General features: G+C 34.5%; 1 protein-coding gene across 1 annotated transcript; it reads right to left on the minus strand.

Moving 5' to 3' along the window:
• Window positions 1-18,660: 18,660 nt before the first annotated feature.
• Window positions 18,661-20,930, minus strand: LOC133198911 (uncharacterized). The gene has a single exon (XM_061334834.1). The coding sequence runs from the start codon at window positions 20,928-20,930 to the stop codon at window positions 18,828-18,830; it is 2,103 nt and encodes a 700-aa protein (XP_061190818.1). The 3' UTR covers window positions 18,661-18,827.
• Between the last annotated feature and the right edge of the window lie 361 nt (window positions 20,931-21,291).

The raw sequence follows: 21,291 nt of genomic DNA on the forward strand, positions 1-21,291 counted from the left end.
TTACTGCAACCTTTGGCCTTTTCTTACTTACTGGTTCATCGGAACAATCACAACAAAATATGGTTTAACAACATTGTAATGCCACTTTGGCTTTGACGAATACATGTGTGTTGTATCCCGAAGACAATATATTGAGGATTTTAAATTTCTAAGATAGGTAAAAACATCTTCTTTTTTTTACTATCGTTTAACCCCCTACAGTTTACAGAAGTTATGCTAAATTGTGACATTTACTATTAAGGTAAGATTATAAGTATCTACATTTATTACATTGTCAACAGTGAAATACCGTGATTTATTTATTGAATAAAAGTGATATTCTCTCACAGTGTGAAAGGATACCAAAAATGATATTCTCTCACAGTGTGAAAGGATATCAAAGTAAGTAAAAAATAATTTCTGGCCTGTCATAAGATAGAGACAGTAACTAAGCATCTTGATAGAGCTAAAACTGCAAATTTCTTCCCAAATATGTTGCTAAAATCCATGCTATGTAATGTTTTCAATCAAACAACTGCTAAGCTATGACGTCTCAACTGCTCAACTATGACGTCAAGTCTATGACACTGTGTTAAGAAAAGACAGAGGCAAAGGGAAAATCAAAGAAAATGTTATAAACAGAAAATTCAATGTTTTGTAGATGAATAGGGAATTTATTTCACTCGTGAGACACGATTTTTTTAAATATATTTTCACTCGTGCTTCGCACTCGTGAAAATATCAAAAAATCCTGCCCCACTCGTGAAATAAATTCCCTATTCATCTACAAAACATTGAATATCCTCTATATATTGTATATACACACCTCATACACAACACTCGTGCTTAAAACACAAATCCTTCCTGTACTCAAAAAAGGAAAAAAAATAAGACAGGTATGTGAGGCTACATATTTAGCCATCCAAGACCCATTGGAATTTACTTATTGGTCTAGACCGACTTGAAAAAAAATATGTCTCAAATAGGGTACCTGTAGGATTCAATACAACAATTCGATGCCTTAGTACATGTACCAATAAGTATGTTAACATCAGTTATATTGGAAGGAAAAAACAATACCACGGTAAAATACTACATTTACTGATAACTCTGTTAACTTCCATAAAAGGAATGAAAAAAGAAAAAAACAGCGATCAAGCACATCGTCACAATTAAGGCTTATAGAGGCTCCATTCCTCTTCTCCCTTTACTCGAAATTGCAGAATAATGTCATCTTTCGTTTCTATAATGCGGGTTTTCTGATTATCTTGTCTCCTCATCCTGTATGCTCTTTGCGCTAATTCACTACGCTTTTTCTTCAAACGATTTGCGAGATCAGTTCGTATTGCCATGACTTTTGGAAGTGTTGCCGTTTATGTATTTAATATTTTTAAAAGTTATTCAATCTTTTTTCTTTATATAAGTGTAAAATTTTGTATTACTATATGATATACGTGTATTATTACAAGTCTTCATTAGTTCATTCTACGTATACGTGAAACTGCATCTTTTTCTTCTACGCATTTCCAAGTGACCTGAATGTATTTTACACAAGTTGAGCGAACGTTGGGCCGTTGTCGTGATTTCACAATGAACACATGTGCGCTAATGTTAGGTGTATTTTCGTGGTTTTTTTTCTTTTCTCAAGGAAGGGCGATTGAGGGAGTTAAACACCAAATCAAAACAAATTTCGTGTCTAAATTTTATTTTCAAGCAACTCATATTTAAGGGACCCATGATTCACGGGGATGGGGGTTGTTGCCAACTGCAGTTTTAGGTTAAATGTAAATTCAGTAACCCCTTCCCGGCTGGATCCGCCTATCGGCTAGTCGAACACTCAGTATATTTTGCATATTTTATTTCGTATTTACGTTGGACCAACGTTGGTGAATGTATTATTCCAACGTCAGTATAGAAACTATAGTCACGCGCACATTACAAAGGAGGGGTAATGTAAGGCAAACGTTGTATAACTAATTTTTAAAGCACGAACATTTAGATGAATTACATACGTGGTGAACCCAACATACAGAAAACTTCACTATAGCCTACTCTGCATATAGAGGGGTCGACGTTGGGCAATTGTTGTATACTCAACGCTTTTGGTCACTATGGATAAGAGTACATTTAAAGCGTTGGACTAACGTTGGTTCAATGCAGAAACTATAGTCACGCGCACATTACATAGGAGGGGTAATGTAAGGCAAACGTTGTATAACTAATATTTTTAAAGCTCGAACATTTAAATAAATTACATACGTTGGTCCAACATTGGTCCAGTGTGGTGAACCCAACATACAGAAAACTTAATTATAGCCTTCTCTGCATATAGAGGGGTCGATGTTGGGCAATTGTTGTATACTCAACGCTTTTGGTCACTATGGATAAGGGTACATTTAAAGCGTTGGACCAACGTTGTTTCAATGCAGCTATTCCCAACGTTAAAAATACAGGAAAGCTCACATTGATTACATAGCGCCATTGTTGGGCCAACATTGTCTTCCCAACTTACCAAAATAGAAAAGCACCATATTGGCATTGGCCCAGTGTTGGGCCAACGTTGAATGCCGGACGCCAACCACCAGCCAACAGTACAACCATTTACCGACGTTGGCCCAACATAGTCATGCTATCTTGATGCCTTGCGGAATGATAGGTGTTTTGCAGCATCCATTATATTAAATGGCATTAAAGATTTCAATATTAAGTTTGTGTATTTTCGGGAGTAAATGTTATCTCCCTATTCTTGTGCTTTGAGAGTTGTGTAGAAAGCTAAAAGTAATATCATCAAGCACGCCCTCTGCTTTCATTTCCGTAACTCTTTGTTGTATAAGTTCCCCAGGATGCTTTAAATTGGGATCTGTTATCTGCTGTTTTGAGTTTAATTGCCGTTCACTTTCTTTTATATAACTGTCTTACGCTGACAACACTCATAGTATTTTTGTCAGCATTTTTTATAACGATGTCATTATGTTTTTCAAGTTCCTTTTATGCCTTATGTTCAAGCAAAATTAAATTGTCAACAGTTTTACTGACTTCCATAGATGACAATTTAAGTTTTGTTTTGTCAATATATGTTTGTATGGAGTCATTCGACAATTCTGGTTCAAATCCGCTTTTTACGCGGAAAGGATGAATTTCACTGTTCTCATTAGGATTATGGAACATGTATCTGCATTTCAATTTTCTAGCAAATGCATTATGTTCTGATGAAAGTCCAATCGGTAAGCGTGCACAGTCCAAAATGTGGTAAGTAGACGATTCCTTATCAAGCTTCACATGCCAAAATTCTGCTTTCGCATCCTTAACGTAACTTCTTTGGCATTTGCAATTTTGGGTAAGGTATCTTCCGAGGTTGGAATCTGGTAATGTGGCCTTTTATCAGCAATATCTCCATTATCACTCATGCGAATCCTAACAAAACAGTGTTTTGCAGAGAATCAGAGTCACTAAATGCTTCATCTTGTATGATGTTTACTGCACATCTTCTGAAAGTGATTTTTAGACGGGGTCATGTGACCCCATCAATTACTTTACTGTCAGTCGAAGCCTCAAATCGGAAGTCGTGTGTAGAACACATGGATCAAATCTACGGTATATCAAAGAATGCATAAATTATTTTGATCAAAAATAAAAACACACTGGATCAAACTGAAGAGAGTGATATGAAGCTTTCCTTACTCAAATTAATGTAACAACTTGAAAATTCCAAACGTGAAAAAATCAATTGTAAATCGTAGTGGTAAACAAACTACTTGCCTGCGGGATTATTATACTGAATGACTGCGTACGCATTATCGATTGTTCACTTCCGGAAGTATATTAATTCAAACTCGGAGGAATTCGGACATTTTAAAAAAAGGTTTCTTGACTTTATTTCTGGCACTTGATCGATTCTTACTAGGCTTTATCTCTTGCCATTCTAGTCGATTCAAAACAAATGTAAATGACTCAGAATATTGATGGCTATCCAAGACTTCGTTCGCTTGTTGCTTCCCTCCATTATTTTCTTCATGTTTATCGTCAGGTTTATTAGTATTGGTAATTTTATTACTGATGCATTCATTTGTGTTAGATTCTTGAACTTCTTCAAATGAAAGAGGAATTTTTCGATTCCTGCAGGATGATCAATAGTTTTTTTTGTTTCAAAACAGCGTCGAAAAAGCCCTTGACCCAGGAGCCAAGATATTCACAATTTTGGACGAGGCTTTTTTGCTCCTCATAACCATATACTTAGTATGTTTTTTTTAAATAACCATGGACAGCGATCTTTAATGTAATAATGCATTTCTAACATTTAAAAGAGCCTCATCCTAACACCAAAAATAAACCAATGGTTATGAATTTTAAGACCAAGAGTTGCATCCTTAAAAGAATAATTCTATTGATTTCAGCGGAAATGCTTAAAATTTCTACTACTTCCGGTATACAAAGGAAGTAAATCCGGTTGATTGTGTTTGTTATCGGTTTTTTTATGCACAGTTGTTTTGTTAAGGTCTTCCGTTTCCAACGGAAGACCTTCTACTGATTCTGATGGTTAAGATTATTATTCTTTTTTTTTTTCTTCTTTTTCCTAGACGCCAACTTTGAGACCTCATATCTCGCTCATTTCTCAACGGATTTTGCTCAAATTTGCAGAGTTTATAGACGTTACAAAACTCTATCAGAATGCTGTCGAATAGTTCAAAAAGTCACTTCCGCTTTTGAGTTATTGCCCTTTAAATGAAAATTTATTAGGCTTCATTTCCGGACAAAGGCTCCGAGACTACAAAAGCTGGAGCAGAAATTCTACCGAATTTAGATAATAGAAGGATTGAAGTTGTGCACATCGGTTTTTGTTTTTCGATTTCTGTATTCAAAATGGCGCTAATTAGGGGTCAAAATTTAGAACGCCTAAAAGAGCGAAAATTTAGACATATTTTCCTTTGTATCTTTAAAACTAAAAATATTTTGATAAGACATGTAGAATAAAAGTTGTGCACAATTTAAAGGCCTTTCATTTGACACCACTAAAAAGGGGCTGGCCCCTCAAATTAGGGATCTGGAGCCCTTTAAATTTTTTGCTTTATAACTCAAAAACGGTAAATATATCGAAATGGCTGTCGTTAAAAAAGTTGTTCTTTAACATCTTATTGATTTCATGAAAATGTTATTTTGTTCGAGTCTTGTGTTTTAAATGCGCCAGAAGCTTGACCCATATACAGGTAACTGTTTTCATTCAGCAAGTAAACGAGAGCTCTTCATGCGTGTAACTAAAATAAACTTACTATAAATAATAAATTTGGCTACATTAGATGCTAATGTTCTTTAGAATAAGGTTCTTGAAGTGTTTTGTGCTTTATTTCCAAGTTATTTTTTGACAACTTTTCGTTTTATTTCATTTTTTCAAAGTCGAATAAACCAGTCTACTAAAAAAAGGGGGAAAAAGATAACCTTTTCTTCTTATCATATAAAAACAAACAATATACTGAGAAAATAAAACATAACTTTGAAGCATAGACTATTTACAGCCATTAAGTGTGCGCCTTTAACATTCACCTTGTGTGTTTACAATTATGTAACACCTCCCTCGATAGCGCGTGGCAAAGGAGGTCACCGAGGATCAATCGGCGTGTGTGATCCAGCGACCTAGTCATACACAAAACAAATCATAGAATGGCCATTCCAAATTCATTTTATAAAATAAGTCATGAGTGGATAAATATGTTGAATTTTTCAGATTATTTCATATCTTTGATTAAATCGCTAGTGTATTTTATTTAATATTTTATTCGCTGAATTACAGGAAAGTTGCATAGTTATTTTTATAAACAATTTATTTCTCGATATCGAATTAATTGTCTGTTTTATTCATAATAAAATTCAAAATATGTAACCTTAATTAATTCCTACTAGTAATGGAACTTTTGAAACTTATATGTACATGTATGTAATCTAATATACGTTCTTTTGTCGACGCCCTTAAAATGTACAACTGTATATATACAAAGCGCCCCAAATATATGCATATCGAGCGTATGGAAATACAAAATCCCACATTCACACGCGCCTCCAAAATATGTAGAATGAGACATACATGCGTAACTGTATTTGAATATTACAAATTTATTAGACACCTAACCTTGAACAAATTATTTTTTTCCTACTAAACTTGTTATTGTATGCGAACAAAATGATAAACATGTAATTATTTATAGGTTCCCATTATTTTTTCTGAAAATCAGAACACATTTATCAGCTCTCTTAAGGTTTTATGGATACATACAATGTACACGCATGCAAGTACAGAACATGCACGTTTTATAAGTGCATATGCAAGAGCGCCCCAAATATATGCATATCGAGCGTTTGAAATTCAGAAAAATTCTAAATCCCAAGTCTTTTTTTCCCATTATCTTTGCAATAAAATATCGGTTAAACTGAAATGATTTTATTGATTTACAGCATATATTAAAGTCAATTATAGGTCCGCTGAGTTGATCATGAGTTGTTTTCATAACGGGTAGTCCTTCTGGCTAGTCATCGTCACGGTTTGTAACATCGTAATTACACAGGTAAATACTAAGATGTCAATCCATATATTTTCCATAAGAAATGAATTACCGGGAGATGTCTCGTTTTCTCTGATCATATATTAATTGACAGCGTTTATGAACAGCTGTTAAAACACAGGCCTTTGTAAACCGGTAAATCACAAAAAAGAAAAATCCGAGACAAAAAAACAGAAAATATAAATGTCTCTGGAAATAACATTGCCTTTAGATAACTAAAATAAATTAATGTCCGCCGATTTTTGAATTAATCTGAACGTTCATTGATGTGTACCTGTACAAGCAGTGTGTATATTTTTATGAAGCCTTCGTCCAAACGAACAATATAATAAATCTTGAATGAATTAACTAACCCCTCAGTACACACACATTCGCATACACCTGAAATCTAATCAAAATCAGATCTTTTTTACGGCCCGAAATTCTGAAAGTCGCTGTATTTCTAATCTGATTGACTATACATGTACAGTACAGGCAACGCGGATCCCGTATTTCCCGCGCCCCGTCGCGGTATAAACACAACGCGGGATTTGGCCAGGTGAGACAGGTAAACCGCGTTCCCTCCGCGGGAAATTCATCACCTACCTGTCCCCGCTGTGGTTAAATCATCGATCAACTAGTATCGTAAACAAACGGGAGTTATCTCCCCGAACAGGAATTTTGCGAAATTCCCTCTTAAAAAAAAAACAAATTAAAATCCCGCAGTGTATGTATATTTATGAAAGTATTTTCTTGTATTTCACAAAAGGTGAAAATAATGAATGAACAAAAAAAATTGTAAAGCAGAATATATTTAATCGTTTTTTTTTATTTTATTTATTATTATTAATTTTGTTAAGTTATATATCAATACTAAAGCGACATCTTTTTTTAAATAGTATCAAGAAAACTATTTATAAGCTGAGTCATTTGAGAGTTTAACGTGACAAATTTTAATGTCGGAAATATAAGTTCTAATAACTTCTCTTTTCAAATTATATGCGAACTGCAATGTTACATACACGTGCTAAACAATAGTCAGTGCGAGTTCCGATTAACAGTTTTCAGCATTCCTATGAGGAAAAAAATATATCTATATACCGTTCATGTATTTTTTAAACCAAATTTAGAACAATATAATTCATTTAAATAATTTCACTTTACTGTATTAATGTGCAAGCATTTCCCTGAAATTGTCGAATGACCGGAAAGCTGTAATATTCGATGGTGAGCGTTTGCAGTGAGTGGGCGCGTGAACGTTATAAAAGATATCAATAAAATATAACAATTTTTTTCCCTCGATATTTACTTCTTTTGTAAACAGTGGTTTGTTTTTAATTTAAACATTTTTCCAATTACAGAAGATGGAATGTGCATGGTGATGAACTTCACAAAACAATTAAAACGGGGGGGGGGGGAGGTATATCACTAAAACTTATTATTCTCAATAATACTCAAGAAAAAAAATCAATGCCAAGTTTACTTGAATATATTCTGTTTCTTTGTGTATTAAGTATTAGTCGCGATTATTTCCTGTGTATAGGGATTAGCAGAGCAAGAGCAGGAAACGGCATGCCCTAGGGGTTTCACACCTGTCCTAAAGTACCTGTGGTAAATTTCTTAAATGGTATGCGTGGCAGATTTATTGAAAAAAAAAATACGATAGATCCTGAAGAACAGATGTGAGTAACGTATATTCTAAAATACTTTTTCTACAAGGTTTTACATTAAAATACAGGGTTTCGAATGTAGACGTTGTGTGAGAACTCTGAATAGCGTTACTCGTTAAGAAAGAAAATTCGAACCGAAGTTGATGTACAGCTCGTGGTCATGGTTACATCCAAATACAAGATAGACTGATCATTTTCATTGATTCTGACTTGAAGCGTCAGATGTTATTCCATTGGTTGAATGTATGTTATTAATATTCATGAGAACGAGAGAAATTTGAAGGAGGCAGCCACGGGTTTGTGGAAATAGAATGGACAACTGACGATGAAACAAGATATAATAACATATTTTGGTGACATGTGGTAGGTACATGTATATGATATTTTAGGCCCGATATCCAAGATGGGTCCAGTGTTAACAAATGGAAGTGACTTACCTTCTCTATTTCATAATACCGCGGGTATGATTTTTTAATAAAACGTTAATTCTACGTTATTTTTATGGATTTTTCATATGGAATACATTGTAAATGTGTACTAGAAGATTAATTTATGTAAAAAGACGAATAAAAATATTCTTGGACCCCGGGGTGTATATTGGGGGGGGGGGGGGTTCCTGTCCACAAGCACCTGTGCAGCATTCAAGCTTAAAAGACCATTCAAACAATACGAATCAGGAACAGTGCAAATCTTTTGAAATCAGAGGTAGAATCAAGTGCCATGGATCTGTCATGTTGTAAATTTTGGACTTACCGGTTGTCAGTATTTACTGCCACCCGGTAAATTCAAAATTTATAGCATGAGAGATCCTTTTCACGCTAGCACTTACCCCGACACGAGACCTTATACGGTCTCATCCAAAGGACCGATCTCCACGTTTTACTACTTATCCAAACTGGGCATAAAACATTCTCAATGAATTTTTTAATCATTATGTTGAACCTAACAAATTATTCCGACTCGCTTTATGATCTGAAAAAAAACATGGCTGAACTTATCATTCAGAAACTCACAGACTGGGATTTCTTTTAACTAGTGTGTGTTATGGCCTTGATGCAAGGTCATTTGGTCGAGTCAAGGTCACTGACAGAGAAACTGTAATTTCGCTACCGTATTTGTACTAGGAAACATTGCTGGTATCATGCAGAGTGTGACATGGCCTTGACTCAAGTTCAAGGTCACTAAGGATAAGATGTTTTGACTGTATGTATGGACTAAAAGAACATGACGTGTCACTGTGAACTTTTCAAGTCGGTAACACACAGATTGGGTTTTATGACGAGAGTGTGTCATGGTTTGACGCAAGGCATTTGGAATGTTCAAGGTCACGTACATTCCTTTACAGTTTTTCCTAGCGAAATATAAGTTGCTTCCCCTTACAAGATTGCTTACATGTATAACTTTAGAATGTGGCATGACCTTGACTCAAGGTCACTTCTTCCTTCCGCAGCTCCAACGGAAGACCTATTCGTTGCTTTGCAACGAGCTCGCTCTAGTTATTTCTAATCTTTGTTGAAAACAGTTCAGCTCCTTAAGTTACCACATGAAAAATTCATCTCAATGTTTTTACCCGGAAGTAACTGAACGAAAGAAAAGGACGTAATACATACAACAATGAGACATTTTATATCAAAATCAAGAATGTGTCTTGATTCATTTAGAAAAAAAATTGGAGCAAATATCAAAACATTTAAAATCGAACAAAAATGTAACGGGAAGTGATTTTTCTGAAAATTCATTGAAATTCCAGAGGTGTTGATATCGTGCGCCATTCTTCAAAATATCTTGTAAACCTGTCCGTTAGTTTCCAATAAATTGCAGTAATTATAAAAAGCGACTGTCAATTATGATAGGAAACAGGAATAAAACAACCTTCTATTCAGAAGGAAGTCGATGGTCTAAATATCCCCTATATGGCAGTGTAAGGGACTTCCGGATGACAAATGGTGGGGTGAGTGGTATTTTTGAGCTCCTGGGATATTTCCAGTTGTATTTGCTCTTTCACACGTTTGTCTGGCCTATATGTGCACTGTCCAATTATCAATTGTATTTATGTTAGAAATTTAGAGTGATAAGCAGGAAGCAAAACTCTGGTGCTAAATATATTATCCTAATAATTTGACTACTACCCGTCACGCACGATCTTAATGGCGGACAAGGAGTTCACCTTTAGCGACCCGAAAATGGAAGTGGACAAAAACCCATCTAGTAATCATAATCACGCTTCCCTGGATGAATTAAAAAAACGATTTGAAGGAAAAGATCTTGCGGAATGCTTCGCTATCATGTCCATGGACATAAAGGGTGTTCGAGGAGAAATCCAGGATGTAAAGCGACGAGTCAGTGATCTGGAAACTGCATGTGAAAATCTAAATCAGGACATTTCAGACATTCATCAAACATCTTTTCCTGAGGTGAAAGAGGCACTTAAAGGTGAGCGAATCGAGCGATTTAAACTTGAAATATGGGGCAGAAAATGGAATCTGGTCTTTCGCGGTATTGATGGGTCAAATGACGAGCGGCCGAGAGAAACGGAAAAGAAGGTGATACAGTTTTTGAACACAGTTTTAAAGTTTGAGGAACCGTTTGCTAATGGAGTGCTTTTTCAAGCTGTCCATCGCTTGCCGGGTGGGCCAGAAGGAAAAAGAAACATAATCGTAAGATTTAACAGCCTTATTGAACGTGAGGAGGTACTTGAAGGGGCTAAAAAAATTAAAGAGTGGATCAGGATATGGAGTATCGCCGGACCTCCCCCCTGAAATAAGCGACCTAAGGGCAAAACTCTTAAAGGAAAGATTCGCAATGCCGCCAGAGGTTAGAAGTATCAAAGAATTCCCCTTTGTGATGCTAAAAAAATAGATCGTCCGCTTCAGTGACTCCGATACCCATGTTTACCAGATGTGTATGCACTCAGTTGCGTGGAGAAATCTGACCTACATTTTCATTGATAAATATCACTGCTATTTTTAAGAATGACGATTGAGTTGTAATCACCAATGAAAACAGTTAACTTATCTATGAGTTAAACATTATATGCTCATATTTTCGTTTTGTTAAGTATAAGAGTATGAAATATGTAAATTTAACGTATGTTTTTGTTTTAATATCCTAGGGCTTCAAAAAGCGGAAGTTTCTTTTTGGATGGGAGGGTGTTTATATCAGAATGCGGGAGGGTTTTACACTATGAAAACTGTCTACATGTATATACAAACAACCATCAAACTGACTGCAGAAATAACTAACAATCTCTTCATCTTCTTCTTGTTATTATATGAATGATTTAATTATTGGTTGCCAAAATTGTCGGGGACTTGCTTCAAATAACATTAAACGTAGAGATATTTTTAATAGATGTCGAGATAAATTTGATATTACTTTCTTGATAGATACACATAGCACGACAGAAACACAAGCCATCTGGAAAACTGAATGGGGATTTAAAGGGGTGTTTAGTTCAAACAGTAGCAGCAGCAGAGGAGTTGCAATCTTATTTAAAAACTCCTTTGAATTTGAAATATGTAAAGAAATTATTGACACAAATGGGAATTTCATTATTTTAGATTTAAAATGTTTCAATAAAAATTTAACCTTAGTTGCTTTATACGGTCCGAATGAGGATAATCCAAACTTTTATACTTCAATTCACCGCAAGATAGAAGCAATTGGGAATGACTCTATTATAATCGGGGGAGATTTTAATGTACCGTTAGACTATCAAAAAGATACTAGCAACTACAAACATCAAAACAATCCTAACGCCAGAGAAAGTATTTTAGAAATGATACCAGATTTGGATCTGATTGATATATGGAGGGAAAATAACCCTGATATATCTAGATTTACATGGCATGGCCCGAAGAGCAAGCAGGCTAGATTAGATTACTTCTTAATCTCCGCTGATCTCCAACTTTGTACGATGAAATCCGACATCGGGTATGCGTACAAGTCTGATCACTCTTTTATTGAAATTTGCTTCAGGTTCACAAACCAAATTCGAGGAAGAGGCAGCTGGAAATTTAATAATAGTTTACTATATGATCAGACCTATGTCCAAATTGTTAAAGAATGCATTTCAGAAACTATTTCTCAATATGATACAAATAATAGCTGTACAATTAGTGATCAATTACTTTGGGAAACTTTAAAATTAATGATAAGAGGCAAAACCATATCATATACCTCATTTAAGAAACGCAGTAGAGATAAAACAGAGGTAGGGCTTGAGAAAAAATTACAAAGTCTGTATGAAAAGCCCCTTTCAGAGGAAATTAAATTAGAAACCGTTAAAACAGAAAATGAGTTAAAGCAAATAAGAGAAGACAAAGTGAAAGGTATTGTTATCAGGGCAAAGGCAAAATGGAATGTAGAAGGGGAGAAAAGTACCAAATATTTCTGTAACCTGGAGAAACGAAATTATACAGAAAAAATCATCCCCAAAATTATAATTGATGACTTTGAAATCACACAACTTTCGGAAATTTTAAAGTCTCAGGAAATTTTTTATAAAGAGTTGTATACTGCTGGTGATCACATAATAACAAAAGAACATGATGAAATTTTTTTTGACAATAAAAATGAGTATATTGAAAAGCTTACAGAAGATGAAAAAAATGAACTAGAAGGAATTCTTCAACTTTGGGAGATCAATAATTAAATGGTTCAAACTACTCTATCACGATATATCTAGCTGTGTGCTTAACAATGGTCATTTTTCGTCTTTTTTTTTACAATAGGAAGAGGTGTAAGACAGGGGGACCCTCTTTCGCCTTATTTATTTATTCTAGTGGTAGAGCTCCTCAGCGCCTCCTTAAAAAACAATCCAGATATTAAGGGAATTAATATTAATGATTCAGAATATCTAGTCAGCCAATATGCAGACGATACCTCTCTAGCGCTCGCAGACGATGAAAAATCCCTTAATTTAGCATTAAAATGTATAAACTCCTTTGCTGCTTGCTCTGGACTAAAACCTAATTTTGAAAAAACACAGGCTTTATGGATTGGTGCAAAAAGGGGCTGTGGTCAAGAAATTAAAACAAAAGAAAACATAATGTGGAACCATGATGGTAAATTTAAACTCCTAGGTATAACTTTTGAACTAAACAAACCTGATATTACTTATAGTAATTATGAGGAAAAGTTGCAAGCGGTCAAAAAGCTTATTCATGATTGGTCTTTTAGAAACCTCACACTTATTGGAAAAGTTACAGTGCTCAAAACATTGGTTTTACCAATTCTTGTTCAACTTTTTACAGTCCTCCCGGACCCACCTGCAGATTTTTTAAAGAAACTTCAAAATATGTTTTTTGAATTCATATGGGAAGGCAAACCAGACAAGATCAAACGTACAGTTCTATATAATTCAACAGAAAACGGAGGGCTTAAGGTTCCTCATCTAGCATCCTTCTGTCAAGCTTTGAAAATATCATGGGTCAAGAAAGTACTTGACTCTTCTATCAATTCCCCATGGAAACTCTTGCTCTCGGACACGACACACAAATTCTGAAATGAAAAAATGTGGTATTTCAGATACGAAGGTTTAGAAACCATTTCAAACAAATTTAATCCATTCTGGAAAAGTGTATTAATAGCTTGGGGAAAGGTTGGTCAAAAACTCTACCACAGCCCCTTGTGAAATTTTAAGTCAACCACTATGGCTTAATAATGATATCAAAGTAGGAAAAAAATACGTATTTAAACGAAAATGGATAGCCAATGGTATTTTTTCATTAATGACTTAATCATGGAAAATGGCGATTTCATGAATTTCATCCAATTTAAAAATGCATACAATTTAAACATAAATTTCGTTGAATATAACGGACTATTATCAGCAATCCCTAAATATTGGAAGCAAACGATTAAACATCACCAAAAATTGAATGAAATTAAAAGTGAAAATATTTTGAAACTTCAAAAAAATATGAAAGTTACAAAACACTTTTATAAAATGTTTGTTGAAAAGATAACAGAGTCCCCCTCAATGGCTTTAAGGAAATGGGAGGAAAAACTTTCAATACATATTAATGAAAATAAATGGAAAGACTCTTTTTCTTTACCCTATTTAATAACAAAGGACACAAAGCTTCGATGCTTTCAGTTTAGGCTTTTACATCAAATAATTTTTACAAATAGCAAACTTATGAAATGCAAATTAGTCGAAACAGAACTTTGTTCTTTTTGCCATGATACTAAAGAAACACTTATTCATCTATTGTGCTTGTGTCCATATTCCGTTACTTCATGGTCTAATTTAAGAGATAAACTTCGAAATACATGTGGTTTAATTATTAAATTTACTGCTGAAGAAATCATATTTGGATATAAAAGTTCTAGTGAAACTGAATTCAGAACTTTGAACATAATCATTCTGGTTGCAAAGCAATATATAATGAATTGTAAATGGAAAAATATAACACCGTCTTTTTATGCTTATTTGGAAGTACTTAGATATTATAGAACTATAGAGCTTTTTTTCCTCCTTTTCTCTCTCTCATAAGAAAGCAGACATGATAAAACAAAGTTGGGATTTTTTGAAAACATTTCTCAGTCACTGAAGGTTTAAATGTTACGAAAAAAAAATGCTGTCTATTTTTCAAAATTGTTCAAATGGATCTCTTTTATCTATCATATAGAATATTTGTTTTTATGCCATTCTATTGTAGTTCTGTAATGTTTGTATAAAAATGCATGTTATGACGGAAATAAAAATATGAATGACAAAAAAAAAAAAAAAAAAAAATATCCCCTATATTAATAACGACTAATAAACTTTTGCAAAGCAACAACTAGGTCCCCCGTCCTTCTTCCAATGAGATAGGATGAAGACTTTTTTACCTATGCCAAATCAATGTGATTTCGGGTACATTTGTCATTAAGAAAGCTAATGTAGATTTATGCAAAAATGATTTTCCGTCTACTTCCATAATGACGGGAAATGACGTAAGTTGATAACAAACAATTGTTCAGTCGCGAATGTGTTTCGTCAGAATCCATGATAACCTCCCTTTTCATAAATAAATGTGTAGTAGAACTATCCTTCTGTATTCAATAATCCAGAAGTGCAAAAAAAGAATAAAATAGAAAACATGATGTGTACGTTCTAGTCCCTGCTGACAAAGCAGATAAAAACATTGTCTTTGTTTTTTGTAAGGCTCATTATATAAAAAGTATTTTAGAGGAACTTGGATTTATTTCTACAAGTGGTAATCCTACTTTTACTCATACCTTCCTTTCTAAGGAGGAAATTCTTCAAAATCATATGTCAGTTTTGAATATATCAATATTCCAAACAACTAAAATGAATTTGAATTACCATATCTATATTGGATTCCGAAACTTCATTAAAATCCTTACAAACAAAGATACATAGCGGGTGCCAGTAAATGTTCTACCAAGCCTCTTTCTTTACTCCTCACTAAGATATTAACAGTAGTGAAAGAGAAACTTCAAGAGTACTGTTCAACAATATATGAAAATCAGATGTGGATATTAAAAAATTCCAAGGAACTTTTGGAACATTTGAAATCGCAAAATTTTACCAAAATCAACAACATAAAATCTTACGATATTTCAACTTTATATACAACTATTCCCCCACGAAAAATTAAAATCCAGGCTTTCTGACATCATTAACAGCTGCTTTTTCAATAAAAATGAAACTCGTAAATTTACTTACCTTGTCATTGGTCATTTGCAAAATTATTTTGTTAAAAAACAATCTGATTGTATACACAAGTACTCTGAATTTGATATTTAAAGGATGCTCGAGTTTCTGATTGACAATATCTCTCTGGTTTTGGAGACCAGGTCTTCCAACAATCTACTGGAATTCCCATGGGTACCAATTGCGCCCTGTTATTAGCAGACCTATTTTTGTATCTATATGAAGAATTTGTTCAAAATATTTTACGTGAAAAGAAGAAAACACTTGCTGTGGCCTTCAACTCGACATTTAGGTATATCGATGAAGCACTGTCAATTAACAATAGTTCTATAACAATCATATACGGACTTTTCCCAAATTTTGACCGGGCTAGCAAAAAAGGTTCCCGGTCTTGTAAACTCAAATTCTTTTGAGAGTCGCGGGGTCCCTCCCAGATCCCTCCTCTATGAAAAGATGAAGGTCTGATATGGTATCCACGGTGTAATACAGTCTCTCGAACTATGTTTTCTTATAACAGTTATATATATGTTTTATCAGAATTTTGACCGGGTTGGCTAAATAGGTTAGCGGTCTTGTAAATTCAATTTCTTTTAACAGTTGATGGGTCCTCCCAGAACCCTTCCCTGTTAAAGGATGAAGGTCTAAATTTGGGATCAAGAGTGTAACCCAGCCCCTCGAACTATGTACATTTATAAAAGTCATATACGGGATTTTCCATATTTTGACCGGGCTAGCAAAATATGTTTCCGGTCTTGTAATTTTAATTCCTTCTAACTGGCGGGGGTCCCTCCCAGACCCTCCCCGTAAAAAGATAAAGGTCTAAATATGGGCTTACGGTAAGGTAACTTGCAATTTGCTTGGGTACCTAAAAATTAATTTCATGCAACAGAAAATTTCTTGATGTTATGGTTGAAAATAAAGTTCCCTTTACCTTTAGTGGATCAAATTGAATGTTGTATGTACCTTAATTTCCTTATTTGCCGGAATCCCAATGGTGGGAGGCAGAATGGCCAATCACCGTTATCTTTATATATTTTTATATATATAACCAATAAGAAACTTAATAAAGCAATTTGAGCTGCATTTTTTGAAATTTTTTTTTGTTGTTGTTAAAATGTGTTATCATGATAAATTTGTAAGAAACTGAAACCTTTTTTGATCAATTAGTCTAAAATAAAGCAGAGGAAAGACTCCTATACACAATCCGATATACAGCTTTATGTAAGATATCATTATTGTACAGGACGACAATAATGTAATTTTGATTCAGTTAAAGCTTATCAATAGTTCTTTCATCGCAAATATGAACAAAAGAAGTTCATTAATGTTATTTTTTGTCATTGAAATAGTTATTTACAATTTTGCATTAAAAAATTCCGACATCAAAGTTGCAGCCTATATTGCTTTAATATATATATATTTATCCCTCCTCCTTTCTTTACCTCAACATAACATAAACACCATATATGAAATTGTAATTTATTGATCAGATAAACCTTGATCTTGGATACTTTGAAACTGAACTAAATGTGAAAAAGGGAATAATGAGGTCAAGGTGATAGGGATGGTAAAAGTCAAGAAAAATATGCCACTGTTGAATACCCCTCATCAATATGTTTGTTTGTTTGTATGTAAGTTGTTTAACATCCCTCTCGAGAATTTTTCACTCATATGGAGACGCCACCACTTGCCGGTGGAGAGCTGCAAATTTTGTCCTATACTCGGCACTTACAGCCATTGAGCAGTGAGGGATTTTTTTTGTGCCAGCACCTACTGCGACAAGGGACCTCGGTTTATACTGTCTCATCCGAAGGACCGGTCTCCACATCCCACAGTGGGATTCGAACCACCGACGTAAGGATCAACTCCTTACTTCGCGACTCTAGAGCAGACGCTCTAACCACTGCGCCACTCATCAACATGTATTAGCATATGAAATTTTGGTTAACATATTTTGAACAGTTTCTTTGAAACTGTGATAAATGCAGTGTGACAGAAGGACAGACGGACTGCGGGACATTACAAAGTACAAACGCTACATGCCCTGGCCATATTCAAGGAGGGGCATAAAAAAAAAACATTGTATAATCATTTTTCAGTACCTTTTGAAACCTTCTACATTGATTTGAACTGCAAGCATCTCCAATTTGAACATTTGTAAAAACATTAACCATACAAGAATCATACTCTACTGCTTTTTAATATTTTTTTGTAATTAAAAAAAAACACACAAAAAAAAAAAACCAGGAAAAAAAACAAGGCCATTCATTAAACGTGTAAAAGGAGATCAAAGAAAAATTTACAACATAAATACCAGTACCATAATTTGAAGATTGTATGGTGAACATAGGTATATTATTTTACAGTTATAGAGAATAAAGCAAAACATCTTTCACATTTATAATCATAAAATTAAATCATGACTCTTTCAGGTACAGGGTCCTAAAGCCTTTTAATTGGGAATTTTAAATTGAAAAATAAGCAAAATGGGATATAATGTTTTTTAAATTATCTGTTGAATAAATAAAGTTAGATTGTATGCTTATTGTTGATTCACATCTTTACGAGTTATAATCATGATAATAGTAAATGACTGAAAAATTCAATCTGTCATTTGGGAATTTTTAATTAATTTTTTTGGAGAAAAAAAATGGGTCAATTTTCAACACTGCTTCAGTATTTCAAAGTACCAACAGAAGAAATAAAAATTTTAAAATTGGTTTTAGATTATAACAAGCAATTAATTAAAATATTGAAACAATACTTAACATACAGAAACTTTGATACTAGTTTTCAAAACACCTCTTACCAATCGTATCTAAAAGAGGAAACAATCAAGTAAGTATTTCGGCAAGCAGGGCTCAAGATCTTTCTTTTTAAAACAACCTTTAGTCCTTCTATTTCGATACTATGAAAATGAATGTACAGTCTCTCTGTCAATTCCTTCATTTTGGAACCATCAATTCTTATGGACCAGCTTCATTATACATCACACACATGATCTTCTACATTAAACCAAAACCGTTCTGGACCGTAGAATGTGCAAGCATACGGAATTTTACACTCATCCAAACGTTCCTCTGGATCATGCAGCTGAATGAAATCCCACAAGGCTTTTGGAGTGGAACTTCGGTAATCTAGATTCTTCTCCATGATAACTTCAGCTGCCAGACATTGGAGCGTTTGATTTGCTGCAGTATTAACTTTAACTCCACAATCAATCATATCATTAAGCCCTGACAAACCAATCTTATTTCTGATGTCCAAGTGAGCACCATGCTTTACCATCAAGTCCACTGTTTCCTGAATGAGATGTAGGTTATCACATTGTACAATTGCAGCCCGTTCATGTACAGGTGAGCAGAGGTAATTATCTGTGGCATTTACATCTTCTCCATTTTCTATCAGTATCTTTACTAGTTCTGCCTGGTTATCTTCATCCCATTGATAATCTTGAGTGGTCTCCATGCATTCTATGGCAATGTGGAGAAAAGTTACTTGTTTTTCATCCCTGAACTTTGTTATCAGAAGCTTAAAAAGAGAGGGCAGGAATTCCTCTCTATGACTGGGAAAAATGCCAAGAATCAAAGCACTGAGTTGTATCATAAGTTTCATGTACATATTTCTCTGTTTTCCATCTTTATAGTCATCATAAGAAGAACAAGTATCCAAATCACTCCCCTCATCTCCATCATGCGGACAGTTATATTCAAGTGCATGTACAATTATCTCCCTTAAATCTCTCTCTGTTTGTGAAATCTCTTCTGCTTCATCCTCAATTACCTTCTGGCAGCACAGCTGTTTCATTTCAAAACCGCAAGACATTTTCTTATAAAATTCCAACACTTTTGGGAAAATTTCATCTCCCTTCTCATCATGCCAGGCTAATATGACACAGATGGTCCTGAAGGCACTATCATACTCTGGAATTGCACTCACATTTTCATTGTTTGAAAAGGTGTGAAGGAAGGTGAATGCAAAAACTTCTAGAAAGAAACCATAACATCCCAGTGAAATAATCACATCAGTTAACCCTTCTAGACATGGTATGCAATTATGACCATACTTGACATGAAGCTTAGATAAAAGTGCAAACATGAAATAAATTGGTAGAACTGGATTTTCCTTCATTCTATGGATATCTTCAATGCAAGTTGGCTCATAGGAAGAAAAATCACCATGATAAGGTGCAGAATTGTTATTCTCATCTTCTACAAATTTCATCTTCTCCTGGAGTTCAACAGCTCTTGTCCAATACTTGAATCCTCTTTTTGAATTCCCTGTGCTAATCAAGAATGCTCCTCCATATTTCATTGCATCAATTTTATCATGCATGTTCACTTGAGGATGCTTCAGGAAATACCCTAGAGTTTTAGTGCATGATTGAAAGGTAAGAGCAGCATATATGACCACTGGTATGTTTGCAGTATTTACACTGTTCACATTTGCTCCTGCCTTAACCAAATAGTCTATGATATGTAGACGACTCTCGTTTAAATTGAAGCCCTGTCGGATAGTCCCATGAAGAATGTGTTCATCATAGCAGTTTTTGGCATTGACATCCACTCCGGCTTTTATGGCCATTTCACATATTTTTAAAGAGCCAGCCCAAGCACCAGCCATAAGACAATTCACATTTTTGTTATTAGTGTCTGTCAAACTGGCTCCTTTGTTAACTAGATACTCCACTAAATGTTCATTTCCAGAAACACAAGCAAAATGTATGGCTGCCATTCCTTGGTCATTTTGCAGATTAACATCAAAAGAATGGTTTTCAATGAAATATTTCACAATATTAGAATGCCTTCCACTTGCTGCAGTCCACACACAAACATTCTTAACTTTTTCGACATCAATGCCACATTTATCTGTAAGAAACTGCACAGCTCCTATCATTCCTTGTTTGCATGCTATCTCTAAAGCAATTTCTATTTCCTTCTGGTGGAAAGACTCAGTCAGGATCTTCTGTCTTTCTGCTTTGCTTTTCTTCTCTAGAGCTTCCTGCAAGGCATTCCAGCCATGCATTGATTTCATGGTTATCAAGAACTTTAATCTAAAATCACCAGATTTCACCTCAGCTGCCATGATGGTTGTTACCTGTGAACAAAAACATTAAAATTACTTCAGTATAATTCTGATACATGCACTGAATTCGAAAATCTCTATGGGATGATTGCTCCAAGAAGAGATGCCTTAGACTTCATACTCGACAAAATCACTCAGATAGACCTCAGGAAAGAGTGTCTGGACCAATCAGAGAGCATCAAAATTCTTGATCACTTAACAAATATTAACTTAAAGTAAGATGCATCTTAGTATTGTCTACTCAAATTAAAAGTCTAATGAGACCAAAACTGTAGGAGGAGAAACATTTTAAAAGAATTCAAAGATAGAAGATGAGTGAACAAGACAAGCAAAATGCTTATTGTGTGACAAACAAGAGTGA

Source organism: Saccostrea echinata, unplaced genomic scaffold, assembly GCF_033153115.1.
Source record: "Saccostrea echinata isolate AGI-Se365-2 ecotype Australia unplaced genomic scaffold, CSIRO_AGI_Sech_v1 ptg000033l, whole genome shotgun sequence".
Taxonomy (NCBI): Eukaryota; Metazoa; Mollusca; class Bivalvia; order Ostreida; family Ostreidae; genus Saccostrea; species Saccostrea echinata.

What these genes read in the sequence shown, in the direction of transcription:
- LOC133198911 (XM_061334834.1), bottom strand. Translation starts at nt 20,930, where the DNA reads ATGGCAGCTGAGGTGAAATCTGGTGATTTTAGATTAAAGTTCTTGATA.